The sequence below is a fragment of the Somniosus microcephalus genome, chromosome 12 (assembly GCF_052327205.1).
Source record: "Somniosus microcephalus isolate GS21.2 chromosome 12, FLI_Smic_1.0, whole genome shotgun sequence".
NCBI classification, from domain to species: Eukaryota; Metazoa; Chordata; class Chondrichthyes; order Squaliformes; family Somniosidae; genus Somniosus; species Somniosus microcephalus.
The window spans coordinates 54,388,320-54,415,418 of NC_140998.1; the positions used below are offsets into that span (position 1 = coordinate 54,388,320).

At 48.2% G+C, this 27,099-nt stretch overlaps 1 protein-coding gene across 2 annotated transcripts in view; it reads right to left on the bottom strand.

Moving 5' to 3' along the window:
* Positions 1-22,397: 22,397 nt before the first annotated feature.
* spata7 (spermatogenesis associated 7) overlaps positions 22,398-27,099 on the bottom strand; it is a 128,212-nt gene continuing 123,510 nt past the window's right edge. For both annotated transcript variants that reach the window (XM_086002896.1, XM_086002897.1), the window contains exon 11: positions 22,398-26,186. In XM_086002896.1, the coding sequence (XP_085859022.1) occupies positions 25,599-26,186 (588 nt within the window). In that variant the 3' untranslated portion in view covers positions 22,398-25,598. The remainder of the gene's footprint in view (positions 26,187-27,099) is intronic.

The window sequence follows — 27,099 nt, forward strand, 5'->3', positions numbered from 1 at the left end:
CTCAGAATAAGGGGTCAGCCATTTAGGACTAAGATGAGGAGAAATTTCTTCACTCAAAGGGTTGTGAATTTTGGGAATTCTCTACCTAAGAGGGTTGTGGATGCTGAGTCATTGCGTATATTCAAAACAGAGATCGATAGGTTTTTGGATATTAAGGACATCAAGGGATATGGGTATAGTGCAGGAAAATGGAGTTGAGGTAGAATATCAGCCATAATCTTATTGAATGGTGAAGCAGGCTCGAGGGGCCGACTGGCCTACCCCTGCTCCTATTTCTTATGTTCTTATAACAGTAAAGGGGGGAAAAATTCGGTTGGTTTGCGCCTCCCGTTGGTACCTTCAGGGGGCGCTAACGGGGCATTAGGAACTTAGCCCCTGAGTGTGGCGATTTTAGTGTCGCTCGCGAAAATGACCAGTCATTTTGCAGGGCACTAAACATTACCGCCACAATCTCCTGTGCCCGCAGATTGAGCGTTCAACGCCCCGGGCCAGATATTGAGTCGCACCCCCTGCCTTAGCGCCAGCCACTAGGAACGACAGGTAGAGGGGAATATTTTCAAGTCGGGAAGGGAGCGCTATTTAAAGGCGGGCGCTTCCTGCCTTTTCTTGTCAGCAACATTTTCGGTACACGCAGGTTCAGAGGGAGAGAGATGTCTGGAGAGATTCAACGCTGTCCTAAAGAGTTTTGGTCCTCAGCACCACTTTTGAGGTTCCTAAGTACTGAGCTCTTTCCCTGGGTCTATCCATTAGTGCTTCCAACACAATTGCTTTTGAGGTCTCTCCAGGCCGAGATTCAAGGCTGCAATGAGCAGGGTGTGGCTGGACAGCAAGATGGCCCCTCCCCTTTAAGAACTGGATGGCGCCAGTCTGTCTGGCTTCCATGGTAACTGACATCGCCTGAGCTTCGGTAGTGTTCTGAGATAGCACCTCGCTCCCCGACGTTTGCGCCTTAAGAGAGGCATGTAGCGCCAGATTTAGCGCTCAAATCACCTCCAAGGGCGATAGAGGCGAATTTTGCAGTCGGAGGCGATAATTAGTGGCAGGCGCTAAATGTTGCACCCGGCCGATATTAGTGCCCCAAAATGGGCGATACCCAATTTTTTCCCCAAGAAGTCTTACTACAATTATACATTGGTGAGGCCTCATCTGGAGTACTTTGTACAGTTCTGGTCTCCTTACCTAAGGAAAGACATACTTGCCCGAGAGAGAGTGCAGTGAAGGTTCATTAGGCTGGTTCCTGGGATGAGGGGATTGCCTTATGAGGAGAGATTGAGTAGATTAGACTTATATTCCTTAGAATTTATAAGAATGAGAGGTGATCTAATTGAAACATAAAAAATTCTTAAGGGGTTTGACAGGGTTAATGTTGGGAAAATGTTTCCCCTGGCTGGAGAATCTAGAACACGAGGTCACAGTCACAGAATAAGGGGTCAGCCATTTAGGACTGAGATGAGGAGAAATTTCTTCACTCAAAGGGTTGTGAAACTTTGGAATTCTCTACCCCAGTGAGCTGTGGATGCTCAGACTTTTGAGTATATTCAAGACAGAGCTCGATACATTTTTGGGAATTAAGGGACTTAAGGGACATGGGGATAGTGTGGGAAGGTGGAGTTGAGGTAGAAGATCAGTCACGATTTTATTGAATGGCAGAGCCGGCTCGAAGGGCCAAATGGCCTACTCCAGCTCCTATTTCTTATGTTCTTATGTTCTACTGTTTAACACTGAAAAATATCTTCATTTTAGGTACATAGCAATAAATTCAACTATTAAATCTATCTAAAATATCATGAAAACTTTGCAGGGATGCAGACACTTTCTGTACATCACACAGTGTCTAATGGAAATGTCTTGTCCCACTTTTTTTTTTTAAGTATAAAGAAGTAAAAGCAATCATTTGCAATGTACTAAAAATTTTCTCCAAGAACACAAGATGGTGAAGCCACAACAGGCTTTTAATTAATTGTCCCACAAACAAAGTTCAGGTCCTGATCTCCAGCCTGAATAGTAATTTACACCCTCATTTAATTAACATCAATTAGACTTTGTAACTTCATATGAATATAGGAACAGGAGTAGGCCATTCAGCCCCTCGAGCCTGTTCCGCCATTCAATGAGATCATGGCTGATCTGCGACCTAACTCCATATAGCCGCCTTTGGTCCATATCCCTTAATACCTTTGGTTAACAAAAATCTATCAATTTCAGATTTTAAATTAACCATTTTTAGACTATGCCCTCTAGTCCTAGGCTCGCCAACCAGTGGAAATAGTTTCTCTCTACCTACCCTATCTGTTCCCCTTAATATCTTGAAAACTTCAATCAAATCACCCCTTAACCTTCTAAATTCCAGGGACTACAACCCTAGTTTGTGTAATCTCTCCTCGTAATTTAACCCTTGGAGTCCAGGTATCATTCTGATAAACCTACGCTGCATTCCCTCCAAGGTCAATATATCCTTCCTAAGGTGTGGTGCCCAGAACTGCTCACAGTATGCCAGGTGTGGTCTAACCAGGGCTTTGTGTAGCTGAAGCGTGACTTCTACCCCCTTGTATTCTAGTCTTCTAGGTATAAAGACTGACATTCCATTAGCCTTTTTGATTATTTTCTGTACCTGTTCATGACATTTTAATGATCTATGTACCTGGACCCCCAAGTCTCTTTGGACAGCCACTGTTTTTAGCTTTTCACCATTTAGAAAGTACCCTGTTCTATCCTTTTTAGGTCCAAAGTGGATGAGACGACAAACACTTACACGTTAGCAGCAGAATAATACACTGGCACCAAATTTCCTGGGTTGGGGAGGGAGTCAGTAATTACACCTTTGAGGGGCCAATGTACACCCGGGTTCTGCTTTAAAATGCAAAATCTGACTGAAATTTGCAGTAGTGGGCTGGGAGATCAGCAAGTGAGAAGGAAAACATTTGGGTTAACTCTCAGGTAGCTGCATTGGATGGTTCATCTGTGATTTTGTTTCACTTTTTGGATACATCTTCCACTGGAGGATCTAACACAGACAGCTAAAGAAGGGACAAATGCTATGCAAGGATGAACAGAAGAAGAGCTCACAATTTCAGTGAGACCAATCTCCAAACCCTCCTTGGGGAAATTGAGAAGTAGAGAGATTGTTGTGAGGAAAGAAAGAACTTGCATTTATATTGCACCTTTCACATCCTCAGGACATCCCAAGCACCTCACAGCCAATTAAGTACTTTTGAAGTGTAATCACTGTTGTAATGTAGCAACATGTGCCAGCCAAATATTACATAGGAAGGCCTCACAAACAGAAATGAGATAAATGACCAGGCCAGGTAATCTGTTTTAGTGGTGTTGAAAGATAAATGTTGACCAGGACACCAGGAGAGCTGCTCAAAGATGGGATGGAAACCTAGCAGAAACAGGTTCCGCCACAATTTGCAACCCTACATCTGGTCCACTGCTGCAATTGCACCACCAGTGTGTTAAAAAATGAGGAAATTCGGAACCATGGACCGTGAATTTGCTGATGCTCAGAGGGCGGGTTTGGAGGCGGATCAGTTGTTAAATTCAAAATGATTGACGGTAGGTTGTCAACTCGCCGTGATCCCGCCTCCATGTGAGTTTCAAGAGTGTCGGGTCTGCGATCTCAGAACAGAACCTGTCTTGTTTTGCACACTTTGTACAAAAATAATAAATTGCAGGACAACGGAGTATTACAATTTAAACTCTTTTAATGAAGCATCAGGTCTGTAAGCTTTCTCAATCAATACAGCAACGTGTGGACAAGCTGGAGTCAGGACCCCGGGTCCTCCAAAACAATAGTAGTCCTTACAGATGCCTGCAGGCCAATGACAACTCAGCATGTGATCACATGTGAATATAATAGGTATTCCTTACAGATGCCTGCGGGCCAATGATAAATCAATATGCAAATGTTACATCCCCTTTTAAAAGAAAAATGTTATGCATTACTTTTGAACCTTTCTTCTACATAATGTTCTCAGTAGCATCAACATATAAGTAAGCTCAACATTTAACTAGCACTGAAAACATCTCAACATTTCAATAACGATGTACAGTTTTTTTTTAGGGCAGCGATCCGCCTACACCCTTTTGACAGTTCACAAGTCAAGGATAACTTTAGGCTTGACCTCTCGTCCTGACCTTGTGTGGTATGGAACTGAGCATGCTCCTGAATCGGTCAATAAATCAGGTTCAGGTAAGTATGATGTGTTTTGTGTATTGCTCTGTTCATCACACTCTGTTGAACTGATCCTCTCGTCGGAATGACGGTGTTGTTCCTTGGTGTTCAGGAGGTGCCTGCGATTGTGGCGGTACACCTGTCCTTCTGGGGTGCGGACGTGATACGATCGCTCAGTGTCAGCTGGCTGGATGACGACTGCTGGCTTCCAGTAGTCATGCTCCTGGATTCTGATGGATTCTCCATTGTGCAGCGGCGGCAGTAGTCTAGCTGACCTGTCATAGTATCTCTTTTGGTGTTGCTGTCTCTGTACACGTTTTGCATGCACTTGCTTGCAGCTGACGACCTCTGGCTGCAGCTGCTGGTTGGTGCTTGGAAGGATTGAGCGAAGTCTGTGGCTCATCAACAGCTGTGCTGGTGACTTGAAGTTGTCAACCGGAGTGTTGCGGTACTCAAGGAGACTGATGTAGGGGTCTCTTTTGTCTGCTTTGGCTTTGTCCATGAGTGTTTTTGCAATCCGGACAGTTTTTTCAGCAAGACCATTACTTTGAGGGTAATGTGGGCTTGATATAACATGTGTGAAATCCCATGCCTTGGCAAATGACTCAAACTCTTTTGATTTGTATTGGGGCCCATTGTCTGAGACTAAGGTCTCTACAATGCCATGCCTGGCAAAGGCTGCCTTTAGCTTGTGGATCACAGCTGCAGATGTGGTGCTGTGAAGCTTGTCCAATTCAAAAAATCTGCTGTAGTAATCAACAGTCACTATGTAGTCCTCGTTGTTCCATGTGAACATATCCGTTGCCGCGACCTGCCAGGGCCTGTCTGGGATACGGTGAGGTATCATGGGCTCTTTGACATTTGATGGGCGGCGTTCTAGACAAATGGAACATTTTCCGACAATGTCCTCAATGTGTTTGCACATTCTGGGCCAAAACATAATGTCACGTGCTCTTTGTTTGCATTTTTCCATGCCCATATGTCCAGCATGAATTTTTGTCAACATCTCTTCTCTGAGACTGGTAGGAATGATGATTTTCTCCCCTTTGAAGATGATTCTGTTGATTTGTGACAGTTTGTCTCTGTGGTTCCAGAATTCAGATATGCTCTGAGGGCATTTCCTCCTTTCCTCAGGCCATCCTTCATGTATGACTTTGCTCAGCAGTGTGAGTTGTGCATCTTTCTCTGTTTCTGCTCGGATCTCCTTCAGTTTTGAGTCACTCATAGGTAAGCTGTTGTACACCATGTGCACCTGCACATCCATGCCTTCACTGAGGCTGCTGTCCTGGTAGCTAAGAGACTTTCTGGAGAGCGTGTCTGCGACAGGAATGTCTTTGCCTGGATGGTGAATTATTGTGAAGTCATACTTCTGTAGCTGAAGGATCATTCTCTGTAGCCTTGGTGGGGCTGCGGCTAGTGGTTTCCTCATGATTGACTCGAGGGGCTTGTGGTCGGATTCCACAATGACTTGTCGGCCATAGACGTACTGGTGGAAACGCTTACATCCGAACAGAATTGCATATAGCTCTTTCTCGATTTGAGCATAGTTGATTTCACTGTCTGTGAGAGATCTGGAAGCGTAGCCGATGGGCTTTCCTTCTTGCAGTAATACTGCGCCTAGTCCGTACTTTGACGCGTCCACTTGTAGTCTGAGCTCTTTGTTGGGGTCGAAGTAGGCAAGAACTGGTCCTGGTTCTCTGGTGATTAGGACTTTCATTTTCTGAAATGCTGTGTCATGTTGTTTGTCCCACAGGAATTCATTGGATTGTTTGAGCAACTGACGCATGGGTGCATTGATTTCGGAGAGGCTCGGGGCAAACTTGGCTAAGTAGTTAACCATGCCTAGTACTGTCTCTAGCTCTGCACAGTTTTTTGGCGGCTCCATCTTCTTGATGGCGGAGATTTTCTCTGGATCCGGCTTAATGCCATCAGTTGAGAGGCGATGCCCGAAATAACTGATCTCGGCGGATCCGATTATGCTTTTCTCGGGGTTGAGCCGGATACCTTTCTCCAATGATTTTTGTAGCATCGCACGGAGGTTCCTGTCATGTTCCTCTCTATTCCTGCCATAGATGAGGATGTCGTCTACGATTGCGACTACTCCGTCGAGGCCTTCATAGGTTTCGTCGACTTTCCGCTGGAATTCATCCTGAGCTGAGATAAGACCAAATGGTAAACGCAGAAATCGGTAGCGTCCAAATGGTGTGTTGAACGTTGTTAGCTTAGATGACTCTTCCGTGAGCTTGATAGTCCAGTATCCTGATTGTGCGTCCATTACACTGAAGTAACGTGCTCCCACTAGCTTGGGTGTGATGTCATCTAGCGTTGGTAGAGGGTAGTGAGGGCGTTTGATAGCCTTGTTCAAATCTCTGGGGTCGAGACAGACTCTGAGCTTGCCTGTACGTGGTTTCTCAACCACTACTAAGGCGTTGACCCACTCTGTCGGTTCTGTTTCCCGGACGATGATTTCTGTATTCTCCATGCTCTGTAGCTCCTCCTTCAGGCGACTACGTAGAGCAAGGGGTATCCTTCTCGGTGGGCAAACCACAGGGGTTGCTGCTGGGTCAAGGTGAATAGTGCATTCACCTGGGAATAGTCCGATTCCTTGGAAAACGTCAGCAAACTCTTCCATGACTGTCTGCTTCTCAACTGGTGCTGTCAATGATCGCACCAGCTTACATAACATAAGAACATAAGAAATAGGAGCAGGAGTAGGCCAATCGGCCCCTCGAGCCTGCTCCGCCATTCAATAAGATCATGGCTGATCTGATCCTAACCGCCAATCTACTATCACAGAACCATCTCCTGAATCTAACAGAATTAGACACATGAAATAGGAGCAGGATCAGGCTACACGGCCCCTGGGCCCGCTCCGCTACCCACAGGGCCATGACCGATCCGAACCTAGACTCATGTCCAAATTCCTGCCCGCTCCCCATAACCCTTTATTCCCTTTACTTCTAGGAAACTGTCTATTTCTGTTTTAAATTTATGTAATGATGTAGCTTCTACAGCTTTTTGGGGCAGCATATTCCATGGATGAGGTCCATGTCTAAACATGCCTTTAGACCTAGCACTGAAGGTGCTTGAGTGTCAACAATGTAAAAGTTGAACATCATGTCGCTTTCTTTGTACTTGCATTTCATCACGCATGTGCCTTTTACAATGAGCTGCTCACCCCCATAGCCGATCAGTCTGCGTGAGGTCGGCTGTAGCTCACACTCATCCTTCAAGCTGTGATACTCACTCAGAGGAATTACATTAACCTGAGCTCCAATGTCTAGTTTAAACTTAAGCTCTTTGCCCTGTTTTCCTGTCTCAATATTGGCATAGGCTTGCTCAGTCTCTGAAATCTGTTTTTTCTGTGACACAGAATCAATAAACAGTTCCTCTGCATTTGGCTCTCTATCTGGCATTTGGCTGTCACTCACTGTGTACTGCTTTTCCGAAAACAGTCTTGCAAACTTTAGCAAAGTGGTTCCGTTTGCCACATTTAGTACATTGCCTTCCTTTGGCGGGGCAGTACTCCTTTTCTCCATGCCAGTTGTTTCCACAATATCCACAGTTTTTGAAGCGTTTTATGTCTGTGTCGCCCATTTTTAGAACTCTTGCTGTTCTTTCTGTTCTGAAACACGCTCTCTGGGCAGTGTTCTTTGGAGTGTATCTATTAACTGCGTGCACTGTCTGTTCACTCGAGCTGCTCGTGGCGCCGGTTATGGTTTTCAACTGTGCTTGGGCTATCTCATGTGATCTAGCTATGTCTATAGCTTTGTCCAGCGTTAGCCCGGACCCAACATTCAAAAGTTTCTCTCATTTTAGCTGAATGTATTCCAAACACGATGCGGTCTCTGACCATCTTGTCTTTATCTGCATATACACAGTCTTTTACCAGCAGTTTTAACTCAGTCACGAACTGTTCAAACGACTCACTAGCTCCTTGTACTTTCTTCTGAAACTTGTACCTAGCGAATAGCGTATTTGTCTTGGGCATCACATATGCCTCAAAACGGTCAAAATAACTTTTCAGTACCTTTACTTCATCTGCGGTGAGAGACCATGGCCAAGAAATTCAGTTGTTTGCGCCAGCCGCTAGCGCCTTAGGAGGAGGAGAAGTGGGGCGCTAAGCGGCTAGCGCCCGGGCGCGGCGCGATCTGCGCTTCTCGCGAAATTCAGTTAAGATTTAGCACCGGCGCAAAACATTTGCGCGCGCTCAGCTGCACGTGCAGATCCTGACGTCATTTCATGGTGCAACGCCCTTTGTGCGCCCCGAACCGGAAATTCAGTGGCGCCGGCCTATTGTGCGCCTGGTGTCCCCCGCGACTGGTAGAGGGGAACGGTTCCCAGTCGCTGCGGGGCGCAGGGGGCGCTAATTAAAGGGGACTCCTCCTGCAGTATAAAAGGCAGCCATTTTGCTCCACTCCTTCTTTGTGAGAGACGGATCGTTGGAGAGAGACAAAGGTAGAGAGCTTTCTGGTTTGGCTCAACACTCGCACAGGTACTTGTGGCTTCAGGCCAGAGCTTTGCACTTGTACTTAACTTTCAGTGTCATAGCATTGATTGGAAACATATAATGGGGGCTGCAATGGGTGGAAACGTTGGCTTACTGCATTGCATTCAAAGGGCTCAGAGACGCCGTGAAAGAGTGCCAGTCATGGCCAGATGGAGAAGGGTCAACAGGCGTCGGCAAAGGAGTCCTTACCCACCCAGGGTATACCGCCAGCAGTTCTCATGTCTGAGGAGCAGTGTGTTCAGAGGCTGCGATTCAGAAGGGAGGTGGTCACTGAGATCTGCCACCTGCTTCGCAGAGATCTGCAGCCACAGCTCAGGAGCAGGACGTCTCTGTCAGTGGCAGTGAAGGTGACGGTGGCTCTCAACTTCTATGCCACCGGCTCCTTCCAATCCGCTACTGGGGACATTTCCAACATCTCCCAGTTCGCGGTACATTGCTGCATCCACCAGGTGAACAATGCCCTTTTCAGAAGGAGATGTCAGTTCATCTCCTTCCACATGACCGTGGACAAGCAGCAAGAGCGTGCAATGGGCTTTGCACCATTAGCGGGCTTCCCCATGGTGCAGGGCGCCATTGACTGCACCCATGTGGCTTTGCGGGCACCTCTAGAGAATGTCGAGGATTACCGCAACCGGAAGGGCTACCATTCGCTCAACGTGCAGTTGGTGTGTGACCACAGGCAGCTCATCCTAGCTGTCAATGCCCGCTTTCCAGGCAGCAGCCACGATGCCTTCATCCTGCGCCAGATTTCTGTGGCAGACATGTTCCAGGTCCAGCCTCACCCACGAGGATGGCTTCTCGGGGACAAAGGCTATCCTTTGTGCACCTGGCTGATGACCCCACTCCATGCGCCCAGCACCCCTGCTGAAGAGCGATACAATGACAGCCATCAAGCAACCAGGAACATTATTGAGCAAACAATCGGCGTGCTGAAGCAACGGTTCCGCTGTCTGGATCGTTCCGGGGGAGCCCTACAGTACTCGCCTGAGCGAGTCTCCCATTTCGTTGTCGTGTGCTGCATGCTGCACAACCTGGCTATCTGCAGGACTCAGCCACTGCCAGCAGACATTGGAGGACCACCAGAGGAGGAGGAGGAGGAGGAGGAGGAGGAGGAGGAGGAGGAGGAGGAGGAGGAGCACCAGCACGGGAGGGAGGCAGAAAGTGCAAGGGCCGCCCATCGGCGGCTTATTGCAACTCGGTTCTAGGCCCCCTCTCAGGGAATGGCTTGTGCCAATGACAGAAGATGAATGTAGCCACTCCACAAGCCCTCAGCCGATCAAGGCAAACAAGACTTCCAAAAGCAAACATGGACAGTGCGATTTAAGAATTTTTTTTACTGTGAGACCTCTGTGCCTTTCCCACATGACAAACTAATGGAGAGAAACCCCCCCAAAAAACACAAATAGACCAGTCTCGGCCTTTATATGTAAAACAATTACACCAGTCTCGGCCTTTATATATAAAACAAATACACCAGTCTCGGCCTTTATATATAAAACAATTACACCAGTCTCGGCCTTTATATATAAAACAAATACACCAGTCTCGGCTTTTATATATAAAACAATTACACCAGTCTCGGCCTTTATATATAAAACAAATACACCAGTCTCGGCTTTTATATATAAAACAATTACACCAGTCTTGGCCTTTATATATAACACAAATACACCAGTCTCAGCCTTTATATATAAAACAATTACACCAGTCTTGACCTTTATATATAAAACAATTACACCAGTCTCGGCCTTTATATGTAAAACAGCACATTTGGCCACACCTACTACTTTTTCCCCTGCGAGGGTGATCCGTCTTGCTTCCGTGACTGGCCCCTACCCGTCCTGCAGCTCCTGCTCAATGGGACCCCAGTGGCTGCAGCAAGGCTGAGGGAAGGCTGCTGAGGGTCAGATGGTGAGACGGCAGATGCCCTTGGGGGTCGGCCTTGACCAGCTCTGGGCCTGGAGGGGCCGGCTGCTGACTGCTACAACTCTGCTTGGTCGGCAGCAGTCTGTCCTACGGCTGGTGGCAGCTGCAGTGGAGGAGTGACAGTGTTGGCTGCTGGAATGCTGCCAACCTGACAGAGCACAGGCACTCCCTGGTCGGCTGATACACTGGCACTCGCACGGGCCAGCACTGCAGCATGCGCAGCAATCTGCTGAGGCACAGACTGCTGGGCTGCTGCGGCGTGGCGAGTGCCCCGGCGATGCCTGGCTGATCCAGCGAGGGTGGCAGCAGTTAGTGCCCGTGTGGCCCTGGTCTGTGTCTGCATGACAACAGCCAGTGAATGCACGGCACGACTGAGCACTTGGCTAGAAGCCGCCTGTGATGCAGCGAAGTCCTGCTGACTCCTAGCCTGTGCTGCCGTGAAGTCCTGCAGACTCCTGGCCTGTGCTGCACTGAATTGTTGCAGACTCCTGGCCTGTGCTGCCCCGAATTCATGCACACTCCTTGCCAGTGACTCTATGGAGTCAGGCATCCTTGCCACTGCAGGGCGCCCATTTCCGTTAGGAGCCGCACCTCCTCTGTGCTCACCATAGCAGGACTGGAGGCCGCACTCGCCCTCCGGGGAGAAGGCCGCCGAGCTTCCCCACCCCTCCCGCGTTGCTGCAGCCCGCTGGGCCCCGGAGCTTCACTCTCCTCCGACCCTTCCCCCCTGCTCCCCTCCAGGGAAGACGTGTCACCATCATGGCCATGGGCTGCCTCAGCTGAGGGTGTCCCTGATGGGCCAGCTTCCTCTTCCTCCTCCTCTATGTCTGACTCTGACACAGTGCCAGCTTGAGGGGCTGCCTCCTCACCTGGCGATTCACTATCTGAAAGCAGGGAGGCACAAGAGTTGCTTCAGAGTGAGGACAGTGCGGCAGCGAGGGAGGCATGAGTGCTGCTATGCACTGCATTGGTTCGAGAGTGACAAAGGATGCTGGTGTGAGGCGCAAGTGGAAAGAGAGAGGTCAAAAAGGTGATGACCTTACCATTGGTGCCCAGAACAGGGTCGGCATCTCCAGTGGTGACGGGGCCAATCAGCTGGCCTGCCATGATCCGCTCCACTCGCTGCTCGAGGTCGCTCAGCTGTTTCAGGTCAGGACGTCCTCCCCCGGTCTGCCGCTGCTGTCTTCTGTTATGCGCCAGCTTGCCCTGCTAGAGAGGACGGCCTCTAAGTACAGTGTGAAGCCCTGATCTTGCCTGCACTGCCTCCCATGGTGGAATAGCCCTGACAGTGTATAAAGTCCTGAACTTGCCTGCACTGCCTCCCATGGTCGAATTGCCCCAACAGTGTCAAGCCCTGATCTTGCCTGCACTGCCTCCCATGGTCGAATAGCCCTGACAGTGTATTAAGTCCTGAATGTGCAAGTGCTTTTCATGACAGTCCCATAGCTGCTGGATGAGGGCTGGGCATTAGAGCTTTCAGGTCCCTTTGGCCATAAATTGAGGTGCACATGCAGGGATGAGGAGGATACTGGAAAGGGTACACACCCTGACAACCCGAGTGAGGTCGTTGAATTTTTTCTGGCATTGGGTTGGAGTCCTGCCAACCACGCTGTTGGATGTGACCCTGTTTGCCACCTCCCTCCAGGCTTTCCGATATTCGGCGGGCAGCGGCCTCCTGCCACCCTCAGGGAAGAGGACATGGCGCCTGCGCTTCACTGCGCCAACCAGCACCCTCGGGTCACCCTCGCCGAGGCGCTGCGCTCTCTCCCTGGCCTTCTTCATTCTCCTGGGCGTGGAGCAGTTCCAGCAGCAGTGGTCAGGCCTTGCTTTAGGGCTGCAGTGTGCAGGGCGTGGCAGCCAAACAATTCCACCCTCCCCCTTTAAGAGCTGACCGGCGCCTGACTGTCTGCCCTCAATGAGTAACTCGCCGCACCTGTGCTGCGCCCGCCCTCGGTGTTAGCGCTGCGCCCGCCCTCGGTGTTAGCGCCCCGGATCGCCGGCTTAGCACCTAATGATAGTCGTGCATCGCCTGTTTTAGCGCAGCAGCAACCTCTTGGGGCGTTGCAACTGAATATCGGCGAAGGTGGCGCTAAGTTGCGCTGGGCGCAAAATTTAGCGAACGCCCGGCTGTAGCGCCCCAAACGTGGCTATACTGAATTTCTAGGCCTATGTGTTAAAAATGTCTCTCCCTTTTTCTTTGATCCACAAGAGTAGGTAGCTGCATCTTTCTTCCTCCCCTTTGCTTTTCAGTGGACCCGAAAACATCAACTCCACGTGTTGCTTGAACTTGCTCCATTCTCTAGGTAAGTTCAAAGATTCCCAATTTATTCGGGGTAAGGGAGCTCCAACGATGTCCATTTCAAATCCCTGTTCTGACACCATGTCTTGTTTTGCACACTTTGTACAAAAATAATAAATTGCAGGACAACAGAGTATTACAATTTAAACTCTTTTAATGAAGCATGAGGTCTGTAAGCTTTCTCAATCAATACAGCACCGTGTGGACAAGCTGGAGTCAGGACCCCAGGTCCTCCAAAACAATAGTAGTCCTTACAGATGCCTGCAGGCCAATGACAACTCAGCATGTGATCACATGTGAATATAATAGGTATTCCTTACCAATGCCTGCGGGCCAATGATAAATCAATATGCAAATGTTACAGAACCGACACCAAGCGGCGAGTGAGGGATTTAAGACACTTAACTCTTTGTTAAGTGCTTGTTAATTGCTATTTGGACAGCCTTTTCCTATTTTCCCGCATTTTAAATGGGTTTCACGATGTTTGGAGGTCACGTCAGGTAAGTATGTCGGGAGTAGCTGCAAGCTGCATAGTTCACAGCTGCAACTGCAGTATAAAAGCTGAACTCTCACATCTGTTCACCTTCAAATGTCAGAGCTGTCTGATTTCAGGATTTGGATGACACATTTGATCTGTCTGGAGGCTGTTAGTGTGTGGTGTTAACTCTTTATGCACTGTCACCTCCTTGGAGCAAGCTCTCTCACCATTGACAGATCGCTTCTGACTTCTCAACTTCAGCTGCCATCTATTCCAACAACATCGGTGCCCTTGAAAAAATCTCACCTTGGTCCTCTGAATCCGTCCACGATCAGCCTCAACACCAACATCACCAGGCATACCAACATCACCAACAACAACACCTACCTTCTGCGCAATCACCTGATGCTACACAGGACACAGGGCATCAGCACCCAACCACATTGCTGTCCGGGAGGCCAGCGATGGTCTCACCATGGCCAGATTTACTTCACTTGACGCTGTACACCCTGGCTGCCACATGATACGCCAGGTTAACACCACCCCACACCAGCACCATAACAATTCCTACAATGACCAAGCCGTTCCTTTCACACTCATCACCATTGCGGGGGATACCTTTATGTCTAACCATTCACTGCAACTCACAAAGACACTTCCAAAGGTGAACACAGATCTGTACAATAAGGCAAAGTGTTGAAAATAAAGATTTCAATGTTTGACAACACATTAACAGAAAATTTACATGAACATTGCATAAGACATCCAAGTGCCTACTCGTGTGTGTTGTTAGTTGGTATGATTGGACTAGGATGAGGGTGAGTGTGAGGGGTGGCTAGTGAGATGGGGAAGTGGTAATGTAGATATAGAAGGATGGGTGGAGGTGCAAGGTAAGTTGGTGTAAGGCTGTGCAGGAGTAGGGTAAGGAAGGCAGAGTGATGGTATGTGCTGAGTGGCACAGCAGGATGAGGTTGAATGTGGCTTTGCGGTAACATTTTGTGATCTATTGAGATCATTGAAAGGTTTGCGCCACTACAGCCAGGGACTCCTGACGACTTCCCTGCTTTTGCCCCCCTCTGCAATGTGCAACCAGGCTGCGTTGGTGTCCTGGGGAGGTCTCTTCTGCCCAATGGAAGGGAAGAGAACCTCCCTGCTTGCTGTGACTCCCTCCATAAGCCGTGCACCTTTGTGCAGTGCTCGTCAGTGTTTGCAGCACCTCAATGCTGCAGAACACTGACAGCAGAACTGTCAAAATCAATGTGGCCATGGTCCCTTTAAGGAAACCAAATGACGTCATCAGACCCGCTTCCTTTTAATTGGCCGGAAACCCCGCAGGGCGGGCTTAACAAGGCTAATCTACGGAAAATCGTTTTCAGAGAGCGGCTACAGACAGGAGCAGGACCGGAACCTGCCAACCAGCTCTCCCGCACCATCCCGCCTTCACAGGGAAAATCCTGCCCATGGTCTTCAAAGTTCAATGCACTGATGCTAAATAGGATGATGATTGTAGTAACCTTCTATTCTATAATTTCACTGAACTCTTTCTCTAATGGTTGGATTTCAAAACTCCCTACTAACTTCAAACAGGTAAGAGATATCAGGGCTCTACAGCATTGTTATATTTTTGGATTTTTATACTAGATATTCCCTTGCATTCACTGTCACTGGCCATTCTTATAAGTGGATGCCGCAACCCCTACAAACCAGTGTCTTCCTTTACTTATCAATATTTAAGAAAATATACTGAAAGGTAGGAGTCGAACAGGGAATGTTGTAACCTGTGGCTTGTGCGAATATATCACATGGTATCACACGATTATCTCATTTTCAGGAGGCAGAAGAATATGTGCTCTATCAGACCAAGCTCAGGCTTTAAACCACATTTAAAACTTATTGAACATTTAACAAGTAAATGAATAGTACTCAGTACAAATAGTACATACTAATATTGAAATTAAAAAGAGTTTTTACATTAATGACAAATTTCACCATTATCCAGAATATGAAAAACAACAGACGCTTCCCTTGGGCTTAACCCTCAATATGAAATCAACTCTTGAAACATAGCTGCTTACTTCTTATATGGCTCTTTCCTCTGATTAGCCTCATACCCCTGACTGTCTCAGATTGGCTGAGGCTTTATGCAACACTGTGCAAGATACAGTTCTAAATTTCTTTTAAAATATCATAGAACAAAAGTAATTGAAAACTGTGTTTCTCTTTGGTCAGCTATTCACAGCATTTTTGCAATTCAAGAGATTGGCTTGACCCCTCCCTGGGAAATACACCGAGCTGTTCCAGACACTCTGGGCTGGATTTTGTCAATGGGGACGTGATGGAGGCGGGACTCCCACTTTTTGGGTTGTAGTCCCGCCTCCACCGATTTGTGGCCAACCCATGCGATTTTCCCTTGATTGACCTTGTTGAGCCCGCAGGCCAATTAAGGGATACCCGGTTACAGGTGACGTCAGGGATTGACATTTCATCTGTCAAGAGCTTTTGACAGATGAAATGTCAGTGTTTGACAGCTCTGTGAAGTTGTTAAACACTGACATAGAAACATAGAAACATAGAAGATAGGAGCAGGAGTAGGCCATTCGGCCCCTCGAGCCTGCTCCGCCTTTCAATGAGATCATGGCTGATCATCCAAATTCAGTACCCTGTTCCTGCCTTCTCTCCATACCCCTTGATCCCTTTAGCCTTAAGAAATATATCCAACTCCTTCTTGAATATACTTAGGCCTAGAAATTCATTATAGCCACGTTTGGGGCGCTACAGCATGGCGTTCGCTAACTTTTGCGCCCGGCGCAACTTAGCGCCACCTTCGCCGATATTCAGTTGCATCGACCCAAGAGGTTGCTGCTGCGCTAAAGCAGGCGATGCACGACTTTCATTAGGTGCTAAGCCGGCGATCCGGGGCGCAAACACCAAAGGCGGGCGCAGCGCATGTGCGGCGAGTTGCTCATTGAGGGCAGACAGTCAGGCGCCGGTCAGCACTTAAAGGGGGAGGGTGCAATTGCTTGGCTGCCACACCCTGCACACTGCAGCCCTAAGGCAAGGCCTGAACACTGCTTCTGGAACAGCTCCACGCCCAGGAGAATGGAGAAGGCCAGGGAGAGAGCGCAGCGCTTCGGCGAGGGTGACCTGAGGCTGCTGGTTGGCGCAGTGGGCCGCAGGTGCCATATCCTCTTCCTTGAGGGTGGCAGGAGGCCGCTGCCCGCTGAATATCGGAAAGCATGGAGGGATGTGGCAAACAGGGTCACGTCCAACAGCATGGTTGGCAGGACACCAACCCAGTGCCAGAAAAAATTCAACGACCTCACTTGGGTTGTCAGGGTGAGTACCCTTTCCAGTATCCTCCTTATCCCTGCATGTGCAGCTCACTTTATGGCCAAACGGGTCTGAAAGCCCTAATGGCCAGCCCTCATCCAGCAGCTATGGGACTGTCATGAAAAGCACTTGCGCATTCAGGACTTTAGACACTGTCAGGGCTATTCGACCATGGGAGGCAGTGCGGGCAAGATCAGGGCTTGACACTGTACTTAGAGGCTGTCCTTTCTCTTGCAGGCCAAGCTGGCGCATAACAGAAGACAGCAGCGACAGACCGGGGGAGGCCGTCCTGACCTGAAACAGCTGAGCGACCTCGAGCAGCGAGTGGAGTGGATCATGGCAGGCCGGCTGAGTGGCCCCGTCACCACTACAGATGCTGACCCTGTTCTGGGCACCAATGGTAAGGTCATCACCTTTTTGACCTCTCCCTTTCCACTTGCGCCTCACACCAGCATCCTTTGCCACTATCGAACCAATGCAGTGCACAGCAGCACTCATGCCTCCCTCGCTGCCGCCCTGTCCTCACTCTAAAGCAACTCTTGTGCCTCCCTGCTTTCAGATGGTGACTCGCCAGGTGAGGAGGCGGCCCCTCAAGCTGGCACTGTGTCCGAGTCCGACATAGAGGAGGAGGAAGAGGAAGCCAGCCCATCAGGGACACCCTCAGCCGAGGCAACCCATGGCCATGATGGTGACACGTCTTCCCTGGAGGGGAGCAGGGGGGAAGGGTCGGAGGATAGTGAAGCTCCGGGGACCAGCGGGCTGCAGCAACGTGGGAGAGGTGGGGAAGCTTGGCGGCCTTCTCCCTGGAGGGTGAGTGCGGCCTCCAGTCCTGCTACGGTGAGCACAGAGGAGGTGCGGCTCCTAGCGGTAATGGGCGCCCAGGCTGAGCGCAGTCACACTAAGCTCATGGCTGCAGTGGCAAGGATGCCTGACTCCATAGAGTCACTGGCAAGGAGTGTGCAGGAATTCGGGGCAGCACAGGCCAGGAGTCTGCAGGACGTCGCGGCAGCACAGGCCAGGAGTCTGCAACAATTCAGTGCAGCACAGGCCAGGAGTCTGCAACAATTCAGTGCAACACAGGCCAGGAGTCTGCAGGACGTCGTGGCAGCACAGGCCAGGAGTCTGCAACAATTCAGTGCAGCACAGGCCAGGAGTCTGCAACAATTCAGAGCAGCACAGGCCAGGAGTCTGCAGGACATCACGGCAGCACAGGCTAGGAGTCAGCAGGACTTCACTGCTTCACAGGCGGCTTCTAGCCAAGTGCTCAGTCGTGCCGTGCATTCACTGGCTGCTGTCATGCAGACACAGACCAGGACCACACGGGCACTAACTGCTGCCACACTCGCTGGATTGGCCAGGCATCGCCGGGGCACTTGCCGTGCCGCAGCAGCCCAGCAGTCTGTGCCTCAGCAGATTGCTGCGCATGCTGCAGTGCTGGCCCGTGCGCGTGCCAATCTATCAGCCAACCAGGGAGTGCCTGTGATCTGTCAGGTTGGCAGCATTCCTGCAGCCAACACTGTCACTCCTCCATTGCAGCTGCCACCAGCTGTTGGACAGACTGCTGCCGCCCAAGCAGAGTTGGAGCAGTCAGCAGCCGGCCCCTCCAGGCCCAGAGCTGGTCCAGGCCGACCCCCAAGGGCATCTGCCATCTCACCATCTGACCCTCAGCAGCCTTCCCCCAGCCTTGCTGCAGCCAATCGGGTCCCATTGAGGAGGAGCTGCAGGGCGGGTAGGGGCCAGTCACGGAAGCGAAACGGATCACCCTCGCAGGGGAAAAAGTAGAAGGTGTGGCCAAATGTTTTGCTTTGTATATAAAGGCCAAGACTGGTGTATTTGTTTCATATTTAAAGGCCAAGACTGGTGTATTTGTTTCATATATAAAGGCCGAGACTGCTGTATTTGTTTCATATATAAAGGCCGAGATTGCTGTATTTGTTTCATATTTAAAGGCCGAGACTGGTATATTTGTTTTACTTATAAAGGCCGAGACTGGTGTATTTGTTTCATATATAAAGGCTGAGACTGCTGTATTTGTTTTATATTTAAAGGCCGAGACTGGTGTATTTGTGTTTTTGGTGGGGGTTTCTCTCCATTAGTTTGTCATGTGGGAAGGGCACAGTAAAAAATTTTCTTAAATCGCACTGTCCATGCTTTCTTTTGGAAGTCCTGGTTGCCCTGCTCGGCTGAGGGCTTGTGGAGTGGCTACATTCATCTTCTGCCATTGGCACAAGCCATTCCCTGAGAGGGGGCCTAGAACCGACTTGCAATAAGCCGCCAATGGGCGGCCCTTGCACTTTCTGCCTCCCTCCTGTGCTGGTCCTCCTCCTCCTCATCTGGTGGTCCTCCAATGTCTGCTGGCAGTAGCTGAGTCCTGCGGATAGCCAGGTTGTGCAGCATGCAGCACACGACAACGAAATGAGAGACTCGCTCAGGCGAGTACTGTAGGCCTCCCCCGGAACGATCCAGACAGCGGAACCATTGCTTCAGCACGCCGATTGTTTGCTCAATGATGTTCCTGGTTGCTTGATGGCTGTCATCGTATCCCTCTTCAGCAGGGGTGCTGGGCGCACGGAGCGGGGTCATCAGCCAGGTGCACAAAGGATAGCCTTTGTCCCCAAGAAGCCATCCTCGTGGGTAAGGCTGGGCCTCGAACATGTCTGCCACAGAAGTCTGGCGCAGGATGAAGGCATCGTGGCTGCTGCCTGGAAAGCGGGCATTAACAGCTAGGCTGAGCGGCCTGTGGTCACACACCAACTGCACGTTGAGCGAATGGTAGCCCTTCCGGTTGCGGTAATCCTCGGCATTCTCTAGAGGTGCCCGCAAAGCCACATGGGTGCAGTCAATGGCGCCCTGCACCATGGGGAAGCCCGCTAATGCTGCAAAGCCCATTGCACACTCTTGCTGCTTGTCAACGGTCATGGGGAAGGAGATGAACTGACGTCTCCTTCTGAAAAGGGCATTGGTCACCTGGCGGATGCAGCAATGTACCGCAAACTGGGAGATGTTGGAAATGTCCGCAGTAGCGGATTGGAAGGAGCCGGTGGCATAGAAGTTGAGAGCCACCGTCACCTTTACTGCCACCGACAGAGACGTCCTGCTCCTGAGCTGTGGCTGCAGATCTCCGCGAAGCAGGTGGCAGATCTCAGTGACCACCGCCCTTCTGAATCGCAGCCTCCGAACACACTGCTCCTCAGACATGTTCAGATATGAGAACTGCTGGCGGTATACCCTGGGCGGGTAAGGCCTCCTTTGCTGACGCCTGTTGGCCCTTCTCCATCTGGCCATGACTGGCACTCTCTCATGGCGTCTCTGAGCCCTTTGAATGCAATGGAGAAGCCCAACGTTTCCACCCATTGCAGCCCCCATTATATGTTTCCAATCAATGCTATGACACTGAAGTTAAAGACAAGTGCAAAGCTGTGGCCTGAAGCCACAAGTACCTGTGTGAGCGTTGAGCCAAACCAGAAAGCTCTCTACCTTTGTCTCTCTCCAAAGATCCGTCTCTCACAAAGAAGGAGTGGTGCAAAATGGCTGCCATTTATATTGCAGGAGGAGTCCCCTTTAATTAGCGCCCCCCGCAACGAATGGGAACCGTTCCCCTCTACCAGTCGCTAGGGGCGCCAGGCGCACAATAGGCCGGCGCCACTGAATTTCCGGTTCAGGGCGCACAAAGGGCGTTGCACCATGAAATTACGTCAGGATCTGCGCGTGCAGCTGAGTGTGTGTAAAGGTTTTGCGCCGCCGCTAAATCTTAACTGAAGTTCGCGAGACGCGCAGATCGCACCGCGCCCGGGCGCTAGCCGCTTAGCGCCCCACTTCTCCTAAGGCGCTAGCGGCTGGCGCAAACAACTGAATTCCTAGGCCTTAATGAATTGGCCTCTACTGCCTTCTTTGGCAGAGAATTCCACAGGTTCACCACTCTCTGGGTGAAGAAATTCCTCCTTATCTCTGTCCTAAATGGCTTACCCCTTATCCTTAAACTGTGACCCCTGGTTCTGGACTCCCCGACCATCGGGAACATCCTTCCAGCATCTAGTCTGTCTAGTCCTGTTAGAATTTTATAAGTTTCGATGAGATCCCCTCTCATTCTTCTAAACTCCAGCGAGTACAAGCCCAATCGACCCAATCTCTCCTCGTATGTCATTCCTGCCATCCCAGATATCAGCCTGGTGAATCTTCGCTGCACTCCTTCCATGGCAAGAACATCCTTCCTCAGATAAGGTGACCAAAACTGCACACAATACTCAAGATGTGGCCTCACCAAGGCCCTGTACAACTGCAGCAAGACATCCTTGTTCCTGTACTCAAACCCTCTCGCTACGAAGGCCAACATACAATTTGCCTTCTTAACCGCCTGCTGCACCTGCATGCTTACTTTCAGCGACTGGTGCACAAGGACGCCCAGGTCTCGTTGCACTTTCCCTTCTCCCAATCTATTGCCATTTAGATAATAATCTGCCTTCCTGCTTTTGCCACCAAAGTGGATAACCTCACATTTATCCACGTTATACTGCATCTGCTATGTATCTGCCCAATCACCCAACCTGTCCAAATCATACTGGAGTTTCTCGGCATCCTCCTCACAGCACACACGCCCACCCAGCTTTGTGTCGTCTGCAAACTTGGAGATATTACATCTAGTTCCCTCGTCCAGATCATTGATATATATTGTGAATAGCTGGGGTCCAAGGACCGATCCCTGCGGTACCCCACTAGTCACTGCCTGCCACTCAGAAAAAGAGCCGTTTATTCCAACTCTTTGCTTTCTGTCTGCCAACCAGTTCTCTATCCAAGTCAATACCTTGCCCCCAATCTCATGTGCCTTAATTTTACACGCTAATCTCTTATGTGGGACCTTATCAAAAGCCTTTTGAAAATCCAAATACACCACATCCACTGGTTCTCCCTTATCTATTTTACCAGTTACATCCTCAAAAAATTCTGACAATCTGACTTCTAACTTGAGTCCTTCTCCACAGACTCAGTTAGAAATCTCTCCAGAACAGAAAGCAGAAGGCTGCAGCTTTTAACAGCTCGCGGCCATTCTGCTTTCTGTGCCGGTGAGATGAGGGACTCCCGAGACCTCAAGGAAGTCTGCATTAGTAAGTAAAGATAAGTAAAACTTATTTAAACACTTTACACACACTAAACACACTTACCTCTGCACTCATGCACCCATCACTCACCTGAACACCGGACATCTCGAACCCTCCAACCTCTTCAGCCCGACGGTCTGCCTCGCTAACTTGGCGTGGTTTGAAGCCGTCGGGCAGCCCACACTTCAGGGCTAAAAATAGGGATTAGGCCAAAAACTGCCTGTTAACTACCTGTTAACAGGCAGTTAATTGGCACTAATCCCCTTCCCGCCTCAGGGAGGCGGCTCCCAGCACAGGTCGGGTACCCGCCTCCTGGGAAACGGGCATGGAGGCGGGTAGGATTTGTGCCCCCCGATTCTGCAATTTTTCCCCCACTCCCGCCTCCAAACCCGCCTCCACGGGGCTTGGAAATTTGAGCCCTCTGAATGATCTGTGAGCTGCGTCCCCCACCAAAGGACAATGGCAGCAAACAACTTATATCAGTGCCTTTGGCATACCAGGTCATAATTTATATTCTCTGCAGCTTGCAGAAAGTTAGTAGTGTGTTGTGACCAGCAAGAAAGAATCAAAAAATAATCCAACATAGGCAAAAATGTTTTATTTTGTTACAAAAACACTACAACTTCGAATGGACTCACTTTCATGAGAGACACACACAAGGTGCATCATTCCTCTCTACTAATACCTCTGCATTTATCCATGAGCAATACGACAGGATATCATCTAAATTATTTTTTACAAATTACCTCCCAGGAAGAATCAAAAAGAAAAACTACAATTTGTTATTTAAGGGACTAAACAGAAGGTCTGCAAGTAGGATTTATTTATTTTGTAATTAAATCAAAAGATTTATTGGGGCCCGTATTAACAGGAAAATTCTTTTAAGAATTCTGTGTACACACACCTATTTATATGGCAGCTAAAATGATAACACATTTTCATATACAAGTAGCTTTAAATATTAATATAAAATTTTAATAAGTCAACAGACAGAACTTGAGCACAGGGGCTCATTTATTTTAATTGAAATGTATATTCATTGTGCTTTTTTCCCCATTAATTATATTGAGTGGGAATGTGTACAGGAACAGTTCGTAATAATTAAATAACTGAAAGAGAAGAATGCCTATTTTCATTTTTTGAAAATCTAAACTATAAATTTAATTTAAAAAAATTCAACACTCTCCAACTTGCACTTCAAAGCTCTAGAAAACAGATTAACATTATCATCATAACCTGGCATAAGTATTTAATTAAATATAATTCAATAGTCTTGTCCTTAAATGTATTTGTCAAGGATGTTAGATGGGAAACAAAACCCTGTCCCTTATTGGTCACCCAACGTTGGCATCAAACATTATCAGGTCAAGTGTAGCAGAGTTAACTGCAGAGTAAAGGTACCTCTGTTCTATCTCAACATCAGGAGAGCAATCCTAATGCACCAATGTACATTTTTCTATTTCCGACATCCGTCTCTCGAGTGACATTGTCGATTTATGTTGAATAAAAAGCACTTTTCTCCATGGAGCCCATGTTCACTAAGAACTAGAGTGGGACCGCTCAAGTCATTTTTACAAACCAGTGAAATATAAAAACATGTTTTATAAACTTCATTTTATTTTTATGTTAAGGTCAATACATGTCCTATTCCACGTCAAAAAAAATCTCTTTAGTATCTTTATATCATGATATTTTTAATGTTACTAGACCATAGCATTCATTGATAGGTTCAAGTTACAGTGGTCAACCTTTGTTAATAACCAATAGTGTGAGAATACTATATAAAATATGCATACTACACTTGTACAAAAATTAGAAGATGTTACTCGAGTACAATGTGCACAATTTGGAATAACCTCCTAAACCCACGACTTCTGCCACCTAGAAGGACACCATCATCTCCAAGCTCTCCTCCAAGTCACACACCATCCTAACTTGGAAATATATCGCTGTTCCTTCATCATCGCTGTGTCAAAATCCTGGAACTACCTACCTAACAGCACTGTGGGAGTACCTCCACCTCACAGACTGCAGCGGCACCACCTTCTCAAGAACAATTAGAGATGGGCAATAACTGCTGGCCTTGCCAGAAATGCCCACATCCCATGAACGAATAAAAAAAAATGAAGATTATATTAAAAGGAAACTACATTCTACTGAATTGCTGCATAATCCCAAACTTAGTAACATGAAAAACCTACATACTTATCAGCATCTGTTAATCACCTCTTGCTGCCCACTACTTTGATTCACAAATGCAGTTTTGATACCACCTGAAACAAATGTTCTCTGCAGAACTTCCCCTCCTGCGACATCATGAGGTTCTACCATCTGATATCATGAATGGGGAAAATCTCCCCACACTCCACTGCCCTTATAGAATCATAGAACAGTACACCACAGAAGGAGGCCATTCGGCCCATCGAGTCTGCACTGGCTCTTTCAAGGAACAATCCAGTTAGTCCCACTCCCCCGCTGTTTCCCCCATATCCCTGCAATTTTTTCTTCTTCAATTATTTATCCAATTCCCATTTGAAGGCTACTACTGAATCCGTACCCACCACCCTATCAGGCCGTGCATTCCAAATCCTAACCACTCGTTGCGTAAAAATGTTTTCCCTCATTTCACCTCTGGCTCTTTTGCCAATCGCCTTAAATCTGTGCCCTCTGGTTATCAACCCTTCAGCTATTGGAAACAGCTCCTCTTTATTTACTCTATCTAAACCCTTCATGATTTTAAACACCTCTATCAAATCTCCTCTTCGCCTTCTCTGATCTAAGCAGAACAACCCCAGCCTCTCCAGTCTATCCACGTAACTGTTCATCCCTGGAACCATTCTAGCAAATCTCTTCTGTACCCTCCCCAAAGCCTTCACATCCTTCCTAAAGTATGGTAAACAGAATTGGGCACAATACTCCAGCTGGGGCCGAACTAGTGTGTCTGTTGTAAAAGAAGGAGTTCTACACGGTATTTACTCCCAAGCTGCCTTAAACCAGCAGTTATGAAGAAAAAGCAGAGCAAAAAAAATGACTAAGGGATGCCAATTATTGTACGAATATTTCCCTTCATTGAATTTAGGATTATGGGGCACTTCAGTAGAATGTACTCCCTTTTAAAGGAACAAGAATACAATAACTGGATCAATCATGATTATTTTTTTAACTATTATCTCTTCTTTGTATTGTGTCTACATTTAAATACTTGTTTGACTTAGTTTACTGTAAAGTATTTGAAGTTAAATCTAATTGGTATACCAATATACTGCATCACAGAGTAGGACACTGCAGGTTTGTATCTGGGGCTTTACATGCAAGCTCCTGATTTCGGAGCAGCTATGTGAAGCAGGGTCGGAGACAGTGAATGGTTCTCACACTCCTCTTTGCAGCTGATTATAGAGAAACAGTAGTAGTAAAGTTCTAGCAAAAAAAAAACACCTCCCTTCTCCCACAGTTACAGAACTGTGCAAGACTCAGGAAGATGTGAGAGGTAGTTTTTGTAATGCAGCAGTTGGCTACAATACCTAAAGCAAAACAACTGGATTGCTTCCTCATTTACACAAGCACACAGTTATATATACTAGATCTTAGCAATGTTGCACAAAATATTGCATAGTGCAGAGGAAGCATAGATTTTTCAGGAAAAATACCCAAAAAGCTTTTGATGCAAACTTTGTTAAAGTCAATAACCAACTCAGTGACATGAACAGGTTTACATCACAAAGATGTAGATTTCTGTTATGATCCATGACTGTTAGATGTGCAATTACAGTGAATTACAAGCATTACAAATTAATACCATCATCAAAAGCGGTTTCTGAATCTTTACTTAACGCAGATCCATTCTGAGCATCTTCAGGTTCACAGTACTCCTTAACATCAACAGTATGAAGAGACTCTGCAAGATTATCAATCTCTGTCAGTTCTGCTGTACCATCAAAATCAGTGCCATAGTTTGTGGAATGGCCTGAATGGTCCACAGCCTGTAAACTTCCATGGTTTTCCCCATGGTTTGCAACCAGACAATGATCTTGTTCCAAGTCCTCAACCTCCTGGATTTGTTCTCCACAAATGTCATGAGAACGTTTGTTTCCAGTAACATTCTGGTTGTAACAGATATCTGCGCTAAAATTTCCATGGAGACTATGATCCCATGATTTAGCTTTTTCATCGTCAATGGAAATGTTGGCAGTCCTACTGGTATCTTCCCTCCAATCATGTGCAAACCTAGGATTTTCCAAAGATTCACAGTTATTTAATTCGACAATTTCCGTTTCTTCCAGTACAGTTTCACAACCACTGGTCCTCCAGTTTTTTTCTGGTTTACAGCCCAAATCTTCTTTTAGCTCATCCAGCATATGACGTAATTTCTGCTGCAAAATGAACACACGGAAGTAGATTGTCAGTTTTAGTATCGAAAAGAAAGGCTGATGAGAAACCTTATGATCCCAGAAATTAGTTGGAACTATTAGCGGAGAATACTTAATGCATACGTATGACATTCCTTTGTCCATTATTTTAGCAGAGGTGTTACCCATGTAAAATAAACAGCTTAATGCCTACATTGAAACAGCAGATAAAGGAATGTAAATGAACAAATTAAGAGTTCGTCCACTAATGACAGCAATTGTAAATTCTAGGTTATAGCAACAAGTTAAACTGTAAGATACTAAGGCCTAGAAATTCAGTATAGCCACTTTTGGGGCGGTAAAGTCGGGCGGCCGCTAAAGTTTGCACCCGGCGCAAAGTCGCTCCCCCTTCGCCGATATTCAGTCGCATCGCCCCAAGAGGTTGCTGCTGCGCTAAAACAGGCGATGCACGACTATCTTTAGGCGCTAAGCCGGCGGTGCTGAGCGATACCCCCGAGGCCGGGCGCAGCGCCGGTGCGGCGAGTTGTTGATTGACGGCAGACACTCTGGCGCCGGTCAGCTCTTAAAGGGGGAGGGTGGATTTGTTTGCCTGCCACGCCCTGCACACTGCAGCCCTCAACCTAGGCCTGACCACTTCAGCTTCACCTGCACAACGCCCAGGGCTATGGAGAAGGCCAGGGAGAGAGCGCAGCGCTTCAGCGACGGTGACCTGAGGCTGCTGGTTGGCGGAGTGGAGCGCAGGCGCCATGTTCTGTTCCCAGAAGGTGGCAAGAGGCCGCTGCCCAGTGCCTACCAGAAAGCCTGGAGGGAGGTCTCAAACAGGGTGTCTTCCAACAGCGTGGTTGCCAGGACTCCTGTGCAATGCCGGAAGAAGTTCAACGACCTCACTCGGGTTGTCAGGGTGAGTACCCTTTCC